Here is an 18224-nt window from a genome sequence, read left to right as displayed (position 1 = left end):
TTTAGCCTCATTGGAGCCTGCAGCTCTAACTGCCTCTCTGTGCACTGTGTTCATGTGTGTTCACGTGCTTTCGCTGGTCTCGGGAGCAAGCTATGAGTTGTGTTGCTACCCTCTCTCCCCTTCGATCTCTGCAAGTGTTGTGAGGACTCTAAAACTTCACCAGAGCCTCCATCGGCATATGGGTGAGTAGATGATGGATGAATTTTCATTTTTGGCTGCACTATCCCTTTAAGATCAACGCCACCAGGCAAAAGAAACCCCAGAAGGCCCAAAACCACCTGGCGCAGAACTATGACACTGGAGTTAGAAAAGATGAAGCTGTTAACCAAGGACTGAATGCAATGGAAGGAGCTCTTTGAGCCTTATGTTCCATAGGGGATGAAGAGGAGTAAGTAAGTATGGAGTAAATGCATCCTACAAAACTACATTTCAAAACTGCATCTATATTTAGCCACCAGATGCAAAACACTCGTGGACATGCTTCAACAATCAGTAGGGGTGTGATCCTTTACTTGCTCCTAGTTAAACAGCGATCACTCTTTACGCATAGTGACTCTGAATGTCAAATATCAAAGACAGCAGCTTTTGCTTGCACACACGTGGTGAGTAGAGAATTATGTGTACAAAGGTGTGTCTTACAAGTCACATGAGAACAGACTTCAGCTTTCCCTTCAGCACCTGATAACATCCTGGATGCATCGGACATTCGCTGCAGCATGTTTAGTTTCAGCAGGATCTCCTGTGTTGATCCATGGGATGGTGCTTTTATTTGGGGAATAAAAAATTCATGTATTTTAAAATAGCTGGGGCTATGTCTTAATATTATTTGTGCTGTAAGAGAAGCCTTATGGACACACAGGTATGCAGTGTCTCCACTGTCCTGCAGGTAGCTTGTTATGGTGTCAGAATCAATAGGAATCAACATGAGAGGAACAATACTTGCTCAGGGGGACAGTGAAAGTAGACTGAAGAGGAGTTGGCATGTAGTGAGGTGATGGGCACAATCCTATACAGACAGGCTACTGAGAATGTCTCCAGAAAGCGCTGAGGTTATGCCTGGTTGGCATGACGCTCATGACTGCAGCACAGTCCCAAATCTCTCCCGTCTCCTCTGCTCTCTGTCATACATCCATCTGCTCCAGTCTCTCTCCTTTTCCGCCTGGGTCAGTGTTACACTCTGCTTAGATCAAGATTCTCTCCAGCATTTGTCACATCCCTGGCTCCGCTCCTGCTGTCTCTAATGATCCTGTCTCTTCCTATTCTGTCACACCACAGCAGCACTCCATCCATCCTAGAGCATCTCACCCATCTCCTAGCTCCATCTCACCCTCTGCCTTTCTCATCTTCTGTCTTCCCATCCTCATGCTCTCTCCTTCTTCTCCTCCTACCCACACACTCATTCAGTATTCATATTTTAGAGGACATTTATGAGCATGAAACCGAGCGTGTGCATCTGCACCATTTTCGGTGCAGAGGAAACCTACATTTTCTCCTCGAGCCTTCCCCTGTCCCCCTCCTCTTCCTTATCTAGCTAATCCAGATTCTGGTTTTGGTTTCGTGTTGCTCATCTTTTTTTAGACTGAAAGCCATGTGCCACTCACTCCTACTCTCCCTCTGCCTCTTTCTCCATCTTTTTCTCCCACTGCCACCCACTCAATCCCTTTCACCTCTTCCCACTCCATTTTCTCTTCTTTCAGTTGATGTGATAGTATGTGCACTGCAGATTGCATGTGTGTGTTTGTGTATACATGAATGTTTTTTTTGTGCTGGGGTGGTAACATATGTGCTCTGCCAACCTGTCTGTGGCACGCTGCCACAAACCATGTACAGATCTGTTTGTCACTGTATCTGGTCAGATACTGAAAATAACCGCAGCAGTTTTCGCCGAGGCAACGCGTCCCTGCAGCCATAGGCTTTCAGCAGTGTGGTGAATCTATTGTGGTGCTTTAAATTGGCGTTTTCACACATTTGTATTTTTCACACGGCTGTCCATTTGTGGCTTCGCTGCAAAATCAGATGATCTGCAGCGTGTAGGTTTTGAAATACGTGCAAGTGTGTCTCGGAGGGGACACACATCCGCCTGCAAAGCACATGGCAGATCATCAATACTGTCTCCTGGGTATTATCACAGAGTGATGCCCTTTTACATATGGCTTATTTGGATCACATGTCCCATGATGCACTGTTAAAAACAGCAAGTCTAAAATAGGTCTGGGGAATGAGGAGAAAACCGAACATCCTGCTATTTATGACCAAATACCTCCGTGTTGATATTGTGATGATGATACTATTAGAGACTAGTAGTGCTTTCACAAAATATTTACACAATGAAATTCTTCATACACAATCATCAGTAATGGGGATATGATGACTAAGTGGGTAAAGGCAAATAATAGCACAGCTGGAGCAGCCTGGGAATTTTAGAAAAATGACTTTCCTTTTACTGTAATGCAGCCTTTAAAACCAGGAAAAGACAAAACAACATACAATAGACAACATTTACAACAACATCTAGTCTCGTATCACAATACTGATATGATAACTATATTTCCTTGCCCTAGTCTAAAATTAAGGGGCATGCTATGATCTCCTCAAGACACGGAGACGAAGACCTTGCGTAAATCAAAGTCTTGTATGTGCATTGAATATAACAGAAGGTCATTAGCAACTGTAAAGTTACTCGCCTCCTTTTATGCTGATATGTAGGCCTAATGCGCACACAGAGGACAAAATGGACCTCAATTTTTAAGGGCCCATGAAATTATACATTCAAAGTGCCTCATTTTGTCTGGGTTCATTATCTCAGACAAAGAATTATGCCTGACCTGAATATTAAGACTAACTAAAAGTGTCTAAAGTTTCACTCAGATCACTCCTCGTTTTCGCTTTTTATGTGTAAATATACCAATAAATGGTGGGAAGTTTCCCTACATGAGTGAGAACAAGTGCCTCTGTGTTTTTTTTAAGTGTCAAAAAGTAAGAATGTCCTTTCTTTTCTCACAAGCACTCACCTACACTACAATACAGATGAGCTGCTGAAACAACACAGGCCGACAACTTTTGATACCAAACTTATATTGTTAGTTTATAAGGCTGCTGCTTATTTATTCCTTTTACAATGTGTTTGTTACACCATAGAAGCACATATACTGTGTGTAACATGGGTTTAGGATTACTGTGGCTACATATACATATACACAAAAACAAAATACGCATTGTATTAAGCCATGTTCAAGAAAATGGCCAGAGGTAATCACACGGCTCTGATGTAGTGTTACTATTGTCCTAAATACATATGAAAAAGGCCACACTAGTGGGCATTTAAAGCAATAGTTACAAATCTTGAAGCCTTATTATGTATTTTCACATAAAGTCTTATTATATATAGTTTAAAAATAAAGGCTTAAATCTTTTATTAAAGCACAAACGGTAAAAGGAAGAGGAAGTTGAGGATGAAGGGCTGAAAATCAAATAGGAGCAAACTCAGAAAACTTCTAAAAAAGGCACCAAACTCTGGCAAAAAGAGGAACAGAGAGAAACAAAAAAATAGTTTAATCAAATAGCAGCCTGAGCATTTATATCTCACAGGACTTCCTTCTGTTTAAAAAGGAGTGACTGCAGATCAATAACTGTACCTAAGTCTTTGGCCATGGTTTAGTGGTGTTATATTCCCATCAAAGCTGAGCAGTTATAAAAAGATAGCATGCTGTCAGTGGTTCTTTCGCCCTTTACTGTAAACATACTTACTGTTCTTGACCCTAAATCTAAACATCCCTGATTAGTGGACTTCATACGTCAATTTAAAGCTGTTGTAAATGAGAAAAGGCACAAATGTGAGAAATTAAAGTTGTTTCAATACCGATATCACTTTCAGAAATGCCTCCAAACTGCCTAAAATTATGGATCTGCTGTCAGCAAGTACTTAGGTCCATGCACCAATCCCATACCACATCATTTAAATGGAAGTCTTTCCGTAAATCAGTTCTTCTTTGCCACTCTAAGACACTTTAAGCCACTGGCAACTACTGTTTTAGAGCAGCCAAGACTAACTGATCTTGAGTAAACAGTGCACTGTTAGCCACTGGCAAAATGTCCAATTAAATAATAAAAGAAAATTCGATGGCAATCATTCGCTGTATGTTTTTGTTTGTGTTTTATGAAAGGTTTAACCTGAGTTATGCCATACAGCAATGACAGCAATCATTTCACATCCATACAGGCTTAGCAGTGCACAGCTTACATTTATTTTTTCAATACTATGGTATTGGATTGGTACTTGGTATTGGCCGATACGCAAATTCAGCTATTAGAATCATGTTGAAAAGGAAAACAAGTATTGGAATATCTCTACGAGAAATAAGTGATAATCTAATACATCAACATGCTTCCTCCCAAAGCAGTGTAATTCCTTGACTACCTGTTAACACCCAAACACCAGCATTAGGCCCTGCTCAATCAAATTATTCAAAATAATTTCAATCTTAGAGCAGAGGAGAAAGTTTTCTGGCAAAAAGAGAGGTCGCACATTGTGAGTGTGTGCTTTGGAAAACAAAGAGACAACATACTCTATCTGCCAGGACTCCCTGGAGGCATTTGGTTTCCACTAGGGTTGCAGCCTACAGGGATGCCAGTGAACCAAGTGTAAACACTGGTGTTGATGCAGCCTTACAGGGCTGGGCTTTGGTTGATTTTTTATTTAAATTTGATTAAAAATATATTGTGTAAGCTCGTCTGTATTCGATAGGCTTAAGGTATGAGGCGGGCAGCAGTGCAGAAATCAGTATAGAATAAGAAAGATGTCAATAGTAAAAGCTGGGATATAGTCCAGTACTCCTCTGGGTGCCGTAAACACTCAGTGCTTCTGCCCATAACAAACTTCTCTGGTGTCTTAACAAAGAACAGAAGACTACAGCTGGTCTAGGTGACTATATGTGCCATTTTGTGGGTAATAACATCCCCTACATCTTCCTCATTCTTTCTCGCTGAACTCATACCTTGTTTTGCTCAAGAACTGTACAACTCTCTTAGACTAGATTATCATATTATTATTTTTCAAAGCCCTTAGAGGTGTTCATTATCCTCGTCTGTACAGCTCGGCACTCCCCAACTGACACCTCTGGTCATCTATGCTGAAACATTGCTTAATGAAGGCGTTCTCACTTTGAGTGGCATGAACATAATGACAATAGGGAAAAACAATATCCGCACAGCTGGAAGTCGTGAGAAAAGGAGGATCCAAATTATCAGTGAAATATTCTGAACAGGTGTGACATTCCCCTTACTGTTGCTGTGAGGGGTCCTTTTCTTAGAAAGGAAACATGTCATCTACTGCCCAACCAAAAGCACTGTCTGGATCAGTGGCTCTCAACCTTTTTTATGTCAAGGTCCCCTAAACTGATACACATTAGGTCATGGACCTCTATTTGATAAGATTTCACTTCAGGGGCCTCCATCTGAAAAGGTTTTGTTTGTTACATCTGATTAAGACCAGAATTCTGGCTGTCTAGAGTTGAGGAGATAACCATAGACAAAGTAAAACCCAGAATCAATATTGACTCTTAAGGCCCAGACACACCAAAGAGACATAAAAGAACTCGTGGCGCTGAAGGTTGACTGTTATGTCGCCTCACATTGCCTGTGTCTCCACCACAAAGTTGCACAATGAAGACTCTGCAAAGACTGCATCCAATGGCCAACCGGCACGTTCTGCGCTGGCAGTAGTCTGTATTCCTCATTCAAAAAGCGAAACCGGGAGACCGGCATGATGGATTGAAGACACTTCTTAGCCAGTTAGCAAACAGTAACGAACTGTTTCTGCTAAAGAGCTCATTGGCTGATGAAATAATCCTACCTTGTATAACAAGTTTGTTTCAATCTCATGCCCTCTTTCTTGACTTTAGCCATTTGTTTACATCCCTCGCTTCTGTTTCTCTTCTCCTGCATTGAGCTGAACTGCCAATCAGAGTGATTACTCACCGATGGGCTCGGCCGTCTCCGGCATCTCTTCAACATTGGCTGAAAAAAAGCTAGGAAGGACCGACAAGGGCCGATGGTGCGGGACACACCGCAAAAACTGGGGTGACGACCCAACATTAACCATCAGCCAACCACTAGCTTCGTGTGTCAGGGCCCTAACACACATTAGGCTCACCTTTATAGTGAGGTAGAGCGGGTCGTCTTCTAATTGGAAGATCAGCAGTTCAAACCCTGGCTCCTCCTGTCTGCATGTTGAAGCATCCATGAGCGAGATACTGAACCCCAAATTGCTCCTGATGGCTGTTCCAGTGTGTTAAGAACTGAGTAGCAGTTGGCACCTTGTACAGTAACCTCAGTCACCAGTGTGTGAATGGGTGGATGTTACTTGTCGTGTAAAAAGCGCTTTGAGTGGTCAGATGACTAGAAAGGCTCGACACAAGTGAAGGTCACTTTACCACCTGGAACTCCCTCAAGGACCCCTGGGGGTTGCCGGACCCCTGGTTGAGAACCACTGGCATAGATGATGCATAGGCTAGGGTTGTGAAGCCTGCTTCTAATGAGAAGACGTGGACTGATCTTAAAGCTACTAAATAAAAATAAGAAACATGAGTCAACACCAATATTTGTAATAGTGACACTGTGCACTAATTCAGCTGAGTACTTTGGAGAACTAGCAGCTATAGATTAAGAGACTGTCACATCATTTTGAGCTTTTGTAACTTGTGATTGGCATTTACCATATTTTTTGTCATTTTATAGCCACACATTGACTAAAATAACAGACAAATGCACAATAATTGAAGCTGAACTACAGTTAGCTGCAGCCCGGGGTGTTTATCTGTGCAACAGCATCAAAATGTGTGCCTCCAACAAGTAGATCAGCAGCAGCGGCGGTAGTGTCTAATCTCATTTAATCGGGACAGCTGCTTAAGGTGGCATCCTGCGGGCCTAGCTAACGGAGATGTGGCCTAAGAAATGTGTCTCAAACCAGCACTGAAACACGGATTAAAAAGCCGGGTCACGCTGTCCGAGCCGCAGCTGGCTGGCTGTCCTGCATGTGCACATAGCTAAAGGCAGGTAATCAGTCAGATAGTCGGTGCCTTCATCCCGCCGCTCACCTGTATTTTGACGATGCCTTGCCAAGACCCACTGCATCGGTTCCGCTCGCTCTCCCATATCCCTCCGACTGCCGACCCGCCTCAGCCGATCTCCCCGACACCGGCTCACGGCTGGGGTGGGGTGGGGGGGGGGGGGGGGTGAATTCACAAATGTCTCACCGATAGAATTATAATACCCGTACAGACGTCATTACAACGCGAGGATGAATGGATCCAGGGACATCAAAGAGCCGGAGCCTCCTCGGGTTGTGTGCCAGCTGTCAGGCAAACCTCGTACATGCCATGAAAGGACCGTTATTAATTACACGGTGGTTTTCAAACCGCTGGAGACTGACGGCTTCTCCGCTGAACTTCAACACGTCGTCGGCTGTAGCACTTCACTGACTATGGGTCATTTTCGTGTCCCTCCGTCGGAGCTCGGCATGATGGGTTTTATCCACAAGAAGGCAGCGCTGCCTCGGCTTTCACTAACAAGACGAGCCCTTCGTTTCTCACGCTGTAGTCAGTGGCTGGTGTGAGCCATCAGTCGGACAACTCCCGAACCCCCAGCACGGAGAGCAGCTAAACGGAGGCAGCGTTTCCACACAAGCTGGCCCATCCCCTCGGACATTTCTCCCACTGAGGGAAAAATACGTACGTATTCCCCTTCCGTGTTTGGCTGCGCAATTCCCGTACAACGCTCTGTTTACGCACACCTGCCTCGCTTTTGTAACTGGCAGACCGCTGACACTTTGCGGATCCTGCGGAGAAAGGGCGCCACCGGTGGTTTCTGAATTTCAAGGAATCGGCAGCGGAATCAAAGATGGCAGTGTTCTCTGAGAGGCTGCACCTCCTTTGTGTGAAGTCACACAGAAAGACTCCGTGAGGCTTTGACACGCTTTCCTTTGGTCAGTTTGCCATTACTTTAAGGAAGCCCTTTTATTTGAAAGCTAAAAAAGATAGCATTAAGGTACATTAAAGGCGACAAATGCCAAAAAAGCGTATTTGATTAGACTCGGTTGTGCCGTGGCGCATGCGCAGTTTAGATTTTTCCCAAACGCTCCTTACAGGAAGGAAACTGGTGCAGGCAGAGATCAACTTGACGTTTCATTTCTGTTTGTTTAGAGAAACTGTTTTATTTCCTGTCAGCTGCTGCATTAATAAACATTCAACAAGAAATGCATAAGAGCCCATTTAAAATGTCAGAAAGTGTGTATAGCCTATTTGAAACTATTAAAAATTAATGTTATGTACTGAATTTGATTTGGAACCGAAGCATAGGCCTTACACAGTGTTGGGGAGTACTGGGGGATTACATGTACTGAATTTATGAAATTAAATTACAAAATAAATGTAATTGTAACCAGTTGCAGTTACTGAGAAAAACATATGCACTTAAATTACAAAATATTGGTAATTACAATGGGTTACATCCCATATTTTTTTTTTTTGTCAGAACCTTATATGTAGAATATAACATTCATTCTGTTGCTCTGCATCTTATTGCCTTCTTGTGGTATATTTCTGGGCAATGCATGTCAGCAAAGCTAATTTGAGTGCAACATCTATGCACTTATGTTTTTCTAGGACGTTTCAGCTTTATCACACAGTTTAAAACATTTGCTAGAGAAATAATTAAAGAGTAATCAAATGTAATAATTAAATATTTTACTGAAGTAATGAAAACATAAAGTCAGCTACTTATTATAATTTTTAACAGGGTAACTAGTATTCTTGGCTTATATCCTACAGATGGGCTATCTTTTCATTATTGCAAAAATGTTTTTAGTGAACGTGTGGTATCATAATTTTACGTTTTGTTTCTAGTTCTTTCCTATATTCAAGGGCGTAGATTTTATTTCAACATCATATTGTGCCTATGTTAATAATTTACATAGAAAACATAAACGGATATTTCAAATACATATTTGATGAGAAGATATTCCTCTATATAGAGAGTGAATGGAGACTGGCAGATTTTTTTTAATTATTATAATTTATTTATTTATTTATTTATTAACCAAGCAAACTTCTCTCATCAGCGTTGTGAACGATGGTGTCTTTTACGTCACCCAGTACGCATTTCACCAACAGCTCCCTACTGCACCGATTACTATCTTGACACACTACAATCTTTCCTGGATGTACGTACACTGGGCGTGGATTAGCAAACGTCATAAAATATACTCATACTGTCATCTGTCAAAAATGCAGGCCAACAGTCGGAAGATGTGCCAACACTTTATTAAGAAAAATAATAAAAGAGGCAAACCCTCATGAAAGCACTTCTTCGTCCAGTCACAGGCACTTCTCACTCTCACACATACTGCTGACCTCAGGTCTCCTGGTTATGTGGCTCATCTCCGTCTGCAAATAGACTCAAAGCTGTGTGTTGTTGCACTGATAATTGCAACAGAATTCACTCTGCATATTTGCAAAGTAACATTTCCCTTTGATATATAATACATGTATAGACAGGGAAAACGTGATGTAGGGTGACTCCCCTTTCAAAAGCTGCATGACTCATTTCTTAATAAGATGATTAAGTCCCCAACCATCTTATGGGAACTGAGAGAAGATGATGCTGAGGGGTGTCACTAGGGCAGGGTGGTGGGGCCAATGAAAATACAGAAAAAAAGCCTTTACAGCAGTTTAACTCTGCGGGGAACAAATGTCATAAAAATGATTTGTTCTTGTAGCATTTGTGACCTCTTGTGGTGCTGTATAATTCTGTCTGAATGTCTTTTACTTTATATTTGACACTCCATCAGAGTGTATTAAAGATAGTATTAGATGAATTAATTTGCAATTAATATAGTTATTATCTACACAATGCACACTGTATTATATGTTACAGCACACTGTCTTTGATATGAAACAATGAGACTAAAGCTCTGATTGTCTGCCTTAATTTGGAAGGTGTTTATCTGCTCTTGCTCTGTCAGAAAATATGGGGACTGTGTATAAAAACAGTATCACTGTCAACATAAAACCCTCAAGTAAACCCAAAGGTGAAAGTCAGGAGTTTAACTTAAGTTACTGAATTAATAATGAACTCCTACTGTATTGTATCTCAAAAACAACCCGACAAAATCATTTTCACATGATCCTATTTGCAACATGTATTGATAAATGTTGAAATAATCCAACACTAAGATTCGCTATCTTGAAATAACCCTCAATGTAGCCACAAAAACTCACTTGATTAAGAATATTCTTCATTAAAAAGGCTCTATAACCCAGGATGTGATAACAAAATAGACTCCCCCTGTTATTGAGGACTAGATGGTACATCCCAGTCTCTCCTCCTCTCCCTCTCACATTCTCCTCCCTCCTGCTTTCAGTGTCCTCCATCTCTCCGCTTTCTCTCATTTTCTTATATTAAGGACATTCTCAGATCCAGAGACTGCTGCAGTTCCTCATCCATCTGTTTCTTGTAATCTCTACCGAGCTGCTGGAGAGGTACGTAACGTCCATATTTCCTCTCATGACATCACTGTAGGATTTAATAGGAGGCATTTTTGTAAATATGTGTCCAGCCTACATTCTGTGAGGTGCCAGCTGCTATGATGCGTTAATTCAATTTCACACTTGTTTACTCGTCTTCATTTTCCCCCCTCATTTGCATTACACTGATTGCTTCGCAGTCACTGTAGTCCTTATTTCTTTCCTCCATCTTGTCCTCCATTTATAGAACACATGACTCATGCAGTTTTATAGAGAGAAAACAGAGAGCAAGACGAGAGGAGATTAAATCCAGACATTATTGCATCTGGATCAGGCTCTTGTCAGTGCCACAGAAATAGAGATTCAGTCCTTGACTCTGAGTAATCTGTGCCGCTGCAGTACCATTCCCTCTGCTTCCATTACAAACCTGATTTTCCCATGAAAAAAGCTTTACACAGGAAGCTGCCGTAACATTGCTGTATTTTCTCAGTGGACGATTATGTCACAGCTGCTGTGACCAAAATAAACTATTCCCTGTCCTCTGAGCATCAGCGTGCTCCCATCAATGTCATCTTTTTCCAAGGTCACATTTAAGGCCCCACCACCACATGATAGCTTCAGCGCCGTACAGTGACTACACAGATCTCAAGGGCTCTTTCATATGTCAGCGTCTCTACATTCAGCAGAGCAGATAACATGATGTCTGAGCCTAATTTAGAGGGATAATCTGGCTGTGTTTGTTTGCTGTGTTTCCTCCAGTGAAGCAGCACAGAGCTGCCCTTATAAAGACTCCTCCTGACCAGACCACACCTCTCTGTCCCTGAGTCCATGGAAGCCAAGGCCAAGTCCGGGGCTCCAGCACCCAAGGCAGCAACTAAAGCAGAGAAGAAGGAGCCGCCTGCCCCACGCAAGGCCGACCCTGCCCCTGCAGCACCTGAGCCCGAGCATCCTCCTCCCCAGGATGGGGCAGCAGAGGCTGAAGGAGCAGCTGACGAGGCTGCGGCCTCTGGCACAGACTCTCTCGAGCACCTGAAGCCCTTTCTCATCGGTGGTGCTGTTATTGCTGCAGGAGCCATCTTGCTGGGAGTGTTGCTACTGGCGAGGAGAAATTAAGAAAACCAAATCATTATCTCAAATTAAAGTATGTATCGGTTGATGAGTTAGAGCGTTGTTGCTGAGTGGTTCATAGACTATACGGTACAAACGGGGGATGGGGAGCCACTGTGCATCTTATGTTTTGAGTTTTCTTTTGGCCTGCTTTCACATGTAGAAAATCAAACCATTCAAGTTTTGATAACGGCTGTATATGGAGTGTAATTACACATAATATATGCATGAAGTTGCTTCAATACTGCATCTGAACTGTAATAATCAGTTCCTTCAAAAAAAAAAAAAAAAAAAAAAGACACACTGTACTGAGCTAAAAAGTTTGAACTCTCTAAAGCTTATTCAACTGCTTTATCTTGTTTAATCCAGTTTGCACAAATATTGACATGTACTTGCAATATTTGTACATTCTTGCACCGGAAATCAGCTTGGTTCACTTTGCTAAAAAGATCATGAAAAACTCTATTCATAATGTTGAAACTTATAACTCTGGCTATCAGAGTTGTTCCAGGTTTTATTTTACTTTTAAATAGGACAATTGAAAGAGTATGCCTGAAAACAGATGGAAATATACATTGTGATGTATTGCACATGCTGTGGCTAAATCAATGCCTGAGTAGAGGGATCAGTTCAGAGACAATGAATCCCTGCATACCCCCCAAAAAAAGCCAAATAGAGAAGGGCACAGTGCAATTTCACAAAAGCAACTTTTTCTGTGACAGAAAATATAAGCATGCAGTGGTTTAGGAATGGGATGTAGGAGACTGTAGGAGATAAAACATGTACAGTGTGTGTCAGAGAATTGTAGTGAAGTTACCTCTTGCTGTAGAATAAGAACGAGTTTATGTTACTGTCAAATGATGTCACAAATCAATAACCTTTCATGTCTCACACAACATCCACTGTCGTGCTGGTTCAACCTGTTTACATCTTATGGTAGATAATTAGCTGTAGCAGGCTGGATGGCCATTAGTGTTGCATTATCAGGTTTAAAGCCTGCGTCCAAAACATTATGTCTTCACTGTGCTCCCCTTATGTGGCTTTAGGAAAAAATTTAAGCCGCCTATAGGTTGCTACTGCACTGAAAGCTGGGTGTAGATGAACTTCTGTTGCATAGGTTACTCAACAGGGGGAAAAAAGTCAAGCATTCACAGTTTTATTGCAACAAACACTCACCTGTACAGCTGTACACACTTGTGTCCACTCATCTGTAAAGCTTGTGGGGACGTTCCTGTTGCATAAGTAGATAGCAGAAAGACAGTTCTGATACACACCATTGTTTGAATTCAGTTGTAAGGGTACGTACTAATTTCATGACACATTACCGGCCAAAAATATTGTAAGAACATGCCTCATTCACCACAAGTCCACACCCCAAACACATCCAAAAGATGGTATGCCAACACCAAAACAAACTTCACCTTACATTGTACAATACAGTGTACCAAAAAAAGAGAAATCCTATTTTCATAATTTCAACAGCGTATAAATGCAATAATTCAGATAGGACTCCTCATTTAGCACATGTGCTGTAGCAAGTTAAATTACATAAATGATGGTGTGATAATAGTGTTGATGATGATGATGTCAGCGATGGCACTGATGGTGATGTTACAGGTGATGATGATGATGGGAATGATGATGTTTTTCATGGTGACTGTACGGATGATAACGATGGTTATGATATATTTTTGATATATTTCTAACATATATTCCTTATGCACACTCCCCTCTGCTCCCAAACACCTAAATGTAAAAAAGAAAGAGGTCGTTATCCAACCTTTATTAAAGACAGTGAACCAGCCCAAGTGAGTATTTCATTATTTGCAATTATTTGGAATATGGGAGAACACAGGCCTTCAGCTTTATAAAATTATTAAAGGTGAAATTGTCTTTTAATTAAAGTGATCATTCATTTGAGTTGAGCAATTAATTTGTACTGTCGAGACAACATAATACCCATACTTTTTGTGTATTAGCATGCTGGAGCACCCCTTTTCTGTCCTCATATTAATTTTACCCTACTAAATCTTCACTTTAATTTATGAATTCTGTGATATATGCTAAATGTCTCTTGTTCCCATCTACATTTCCAATTTTGAAATACAAAGTCCAAGATTTGGTGATTTTCAGTTTTAAAATTTTATGAAGTGTTACTATGGCACTTCTATAGGTTTTTGAGTTACATGAACCTTTGAACAGAAAATCCTGTACACTGCTCTTGCTCAGCATTTCAGCCCTCCTGAGCTTCGTCAAGAGTGTTCAACCAGGAGGACAAAAATGTTAGTGTTAACAATAAGTTGTGATGCTGAGCAAAAGTAGTGTGTGGGATTTTCTGTTCAAAGGCTCAAGTGATATTTTCCAATGCACCTCCATCTGAGACAGTTGGATATGCGAATACCTTTCTTCAAACTAGGAGTTACATGAACAAAAAGCACTATTCTCAAAACTTGAGGTTGTTTTTCGAAAATGCTTCTAAGTTCACAATTTTGAGGCACAGAAATTGCATTTAAAAACAGCAGCTCATCTGGAAAATACACCCACTGTCAAGTTAAATCTTTTATGCTCATTAACACTCAAACAAAGCAGTTTGACAATACCTATATATTTACCGTATCTTTGACTACGTTTAGAGTTCAGTCATAAAATATCATTCATCAGCACTCATTTGAGGAATACTACTACTACTAAAATATTTATGTGTTTGGTCCCAATGTGTGATGTTGTGGTTACTTTTACTCTCGATCTCTAGACTGGCTTACAACAGACAGTTATCAGACTTCTGCGCTCTGCCCAAAAGAATATTTATTTATTCTGCCTGATTAAACCTCTACTCAGGTAGAGGCTGTGTGAAGTGTGTTGGGAGCAGGGTCACTAAAAGAACACACAAAAAATCATAAAGATGCAGACTGAGACTTGCCACAACAGGTGCAACAAAACTCACAAAAGTCCATAGATTTCAATAAAGCATGTACTATCTGTACTTTACTGGCTGCAGTTCTGAGATCTGTCCAGTCAAAATGAGTAAAAACACCACTGCACAGAATGGTAGGATGGTTTGTTTTGGGCCATCTGCAGTTTGTCATACACAGTTACAGAGAGGCAGTGCTGGGCTACTAACTGGGGTTTTTGTGCTGAATTTACACCCAGTTGCCATTCTGTTAGGTACCCCTGGTTCAAAGTAATGCAGTCTAATCCAACAACCTGCCACATAAGCTTTCATTTTTCTAAATTTGATCAGTTTGTGTTCATGCTGTGTTAGGGAGTTGAGTAAAATCTATGAGTCATTTAAAAGCTGTAGTTTGTTGTGCTCTTGAAATGGTCTGTGTTATTCTATGTCAAACATTTTTTGTCCACACAAATCTAATAAACTGTTCAAGTTTACCTTTGTGGAAGTTGCTCTTTTATTCTGAAAGATCCAGGCCGGAAGCGGTAATGTTGTTGCGACTGTAGAGAACGAGGGAAGCTCGAAGCTACCAGCACTTTCTATCAGAATAACTTAACATTGAGCTTTAGGTAATATAAATTGTTGACGGTGAGTAAATATTTCTTTACATTGTGAAATTTTGACATTCTTTAAAATTAGTTTTGACTGATAAATAACTAACCATCGTTAAATGTTCCTAACATATTATTGGCGGCTAATGTTAGCTAACAGTTTACTGTTGTGCTAGTCGCGTGGCTGCAGTCTGTGGGCTAGCTTAAACCTATTTACTGAGCTTAGCTAACATTACACCTTAATTTGCCAACTGACTGGGACAAGCAGCATCAAGATAAACACCTCTCGGCCCAGTGTAATTGTTCAGAGACAAAAACTTATGTTAACGTCAGTATAAACGGAAATGGCTTAGTTAACATTAACTAGCTGTTTGATGCTAGCTGCGTAGCAATCTAACTAGCATTACAGTTTATTCCCAGGTATGAGTGTTAAAACTGTGATGTGCCTCTGTCCCCAGGTGTCTCACAATGATTATCCCTGTCCGGTGCTTCACCTGTGGGAAGATCGTGGGTAACAAGTGGGAAGCATACCTCGGTCTACTTCAAGCCGAGTATACTGAAGGGTGAGATACATACCTGCTGGTTTCTGTCACTGTATCTCCAAAGGTGGGCAGTTATAGTGGTCTATGGCTGCATATTACTTACAGGTTCATTGTGTAGGATTTAGGGGATATATTGGCAGAAATGGATTATAATGTGTTATAAGTAAATAATAACTTGAAAATAAGAGGTGCTATGTATTTAAGTTTATTTACTTTATTAATTCCCCTGAGGGGAAATTGTCAATTACACACAGGTCCGAAAGACACACACATGCACAAACAGGACCTATACATGCACAAAGTGGAGAGATGTCAGGGTGAGACAGGGAATCAAATAGGCGACCCTCCGGTTCCCAACCCAGGTCCCTATGGACTGAGCTACTGCCGCCCCCACCTACCTTACCTTACCTTAGAATGAGCCGTTTATATCTACATAGGGAGCAGGTCCTTGTCCAGAGATCTCCATGATGCACTATGTTTCTACAGTAGCCCAGAACAGACAAATGAAACACTGGCTCTAGATAGGGCCATTCATGTTTTTACATCAGCCACTAAAGTTAGCAGTCCCTTTGTTAGTTTGTTTTTTTATGGTGAAACTGCTTTATTCAGTGTTTCTACTGGTTCATTTTGTCTGTGGAGATAGAGAAACCTGCGAGTAATTCTGCTCCTGATTTTAAAACCTCCTGAAGATGATCATTAAAGGTATTCTAACTGGATTAAGTTTCAGCTGGTTGGAATATGCTATCCTCATTGCTAGATGCCAGTAAATCCCCCTTAATCTTAAACACTGCTCCTTTAAAAGGTGTACTGTGTAGGATTTAGTGGTTTCTAGCGATGAGGTTGCAGACCTGAAACCACTCTCGTGTGTCAAGCGTGTAGGAGAACTATGCTGGCCGGCCCTATCTGAAAAACAGTGTTTGGTTCAGCTGATCTGGGCTACCATAGAAAAAACTAGAGTTGTACCGATACGGATCCCAGTATTGGAAATGCCTCCGATACTGCCTAAAATGCGGTATCGCGAGTACAGCCTATGACCAATCCAGTACCATGTAATGCCTCACGTCATTACGCATTCACATGCTGCAGGCAAACGAAACGGAAACCAAGCGGAGTTTAAAAAGCATTCTACTGTAGCATTTAAAATGTCTTTTTTACCGAATTGTGTGGCTGCACTTTAACCTGTGTCTTGATCTGTATCAACACTGGATATTAATGATAAAAAAGTTTTATGGCATTCATTCTACTATTATGTATTTATTTCTTAATATTTTACATAGAGTTTTAGGAGTTGAGACATACAACAATTCATATCCCATCCATTTTTTTACGCGCTGGTATCGGATCAGTACTCGGTTCAGGGATCGAAATCGATATTGGGAAGGAAAAAGTGGTATCGGTACATCTCTAGAAAAAACATGGTGGAGTCTGTGGAGGAGGACCTGCTCTGTTTGTGGATATGAATAGCCCTTTCTAAAGTAACGAAAAGTATTATTATTAAAGTATTATTTTCAGGTAATTATACACTAATGAAAACGTAGTTGTGAATATCATATATATTTGCCAAGAGATGCCCCTGAATCCTATACACTGGACCTTCAAGTAAAAACACCCAAAATGTACATATGCAACATGCATGGGAGCAGCTGTGCAAAAAGAATTTTCTAGAAGTAGTCAAGTAGTGGTACACCACATCAAAACCTCTTAGCCTATTCAGTTGTCACAGGCTATGCTCATTTCCTCCAAGGTTTCAAGAGGTCTATACACAGGTTGATGATGGAGTGAATAATAGCAATTACCTGAGGCCATTTGCGCAGCTATCGTTACTATAGTCTGCAGTAATGTCCATTTACTTTACTTATTCATTCAGTCATCTGTGTGCCGTGCATTAGGACTAACATTACTTCCTCTCTCCCTCTTAAGTGATGCCCTTGATGCCCTGGGCCTGAAGAGATACTGCTGTCGGAGGATGCTCCTTTCTCATGTGGATCTTATTGAGAAATTGTTGAATTATGCTCCACTGGAGAAGTAATTGCAACTGGCTGTCTTCAAGAGCGGCAAGGACATTATGGGGCTTGGGGCATGGACAGATTCATGTTATGTTATGTGACAACAGATGGCAACTACAGGGGTGACTTTTGGAACAGTCATTTGTGCACCTATTTGATAATGCATTTTTTTTTCTAAATAAAGCTGTTGAATGACATAGTTACCAGTATTACTGTTGTATCCAATAACCACAATCTTTTCACCAGAACTGTAAGGTGAATGAGTTCTCACACTTGTAATTTCATTTAATTTCTCATAATTCAAGATACCAAATTCAGACCTTTAGTAAATTTGGGTAAACAACAAAACGTATTGCAGTGCATGTGATTCACTACCTTGGAATGTGTAGCAATCAGTAGCAATAAAAGCATCATGTTGCAAAGGTATTTTCACTGCTTTGAGATAGGAAAACACAAATATAGGTAATTATTAGCTGATTTCTGGTTCTCAGTGAACAGATGTGTCCAAATGTAATACAGCGTAAATTCCTAAATGAAAACACAGCAATTAT

The 18224-nt window shown here is 41.0% G+C and overlaps 2 protein-coding genes and 1 long non-coding RNA gene across 5 annotated transcripts in view; 2 read left to right on the top strand and 1 right to left on the bottom strand.

Annotated features, from left to right (window-relative positions):
* Nucleotides 1–7726, bottom strand: part of dagla (diacylglycerol lipase, alpha) — a 55799-nt gene extending 48073 nt beyond the window's left edge. For both annotated transcript variants that reach the window (XM_033628786.2, XM_033628785.2), the window contains exon 1: nt 7095–7726. The gene's annotated coding sequence lies outside the window, so the exon portion shown is untranslated. The remainder of the gene's footprint in view (nt 1–7094) is intronic.
* Nucleotides 7727–10387: 2661 nt separating this feature from the next.
* LOC117258993 (uncharacterized) lies at nt 10388–13431 on the top strand. The gene is made up of 2 exons (XR_004501796.2): nt 10388–10535; nt 11280–13431. It is a non-coding gene; the product is annotated as an uncharacterized LOC117258993 (long non-coding RNA).
* A 1617-nt stretch (nt 13432–15048) lies between these two features.
* polr2l (RNA polymerase II, I and III subunit L) lies at nt 15049–17870 on the top strand. Of its 2 annotated transcripts, none has more exons than XM_033628968.2 (3): nt 15049–15143; nt 15584–15688; nt 17588–17870. In XM_033628968.2, exons 2-3 carry the CDS (start codon nt 15594–15596, stop codon nt 17694–17696), a joined length of 204 nt encoding a protein of 67 aa, XP_033484859.1. In that variant the 5' UTR covers nt 15049–15143; nt 15584–15593; the 3' UTR covers nt 17697–17870. The 2 variants fall into 2 exon arrangements, with proteins under 2 accessions (XP_033484859.1, XP_033484858.1); XM_033628967.2 differs by having other exon boundaries at nt 15050–15162.
* The last annotated feature ends 354 nt before the right edge of the window (nt 17871–18224 follow it).

This window comes from Epinephelus lanceolatus, chromosome 2 (genome assembly GCF_041903045.1).
Source record: "Epinephelus lanceolatus isolate andai-2023 chromosome 2, ASM4190304v1, whole genome shotgun sequence".
Lineage (NCBI taxonomy): Eukaryota > Metazoa > Chordata > Actinopteri > Perciformes > Serranidae > Epinephelus > Epinephelus lanceolatus.
Note: the sequence above shows the minus strand (reverse complement) of the source record. Positions and strands in the feature narration are given on the sequence as shown.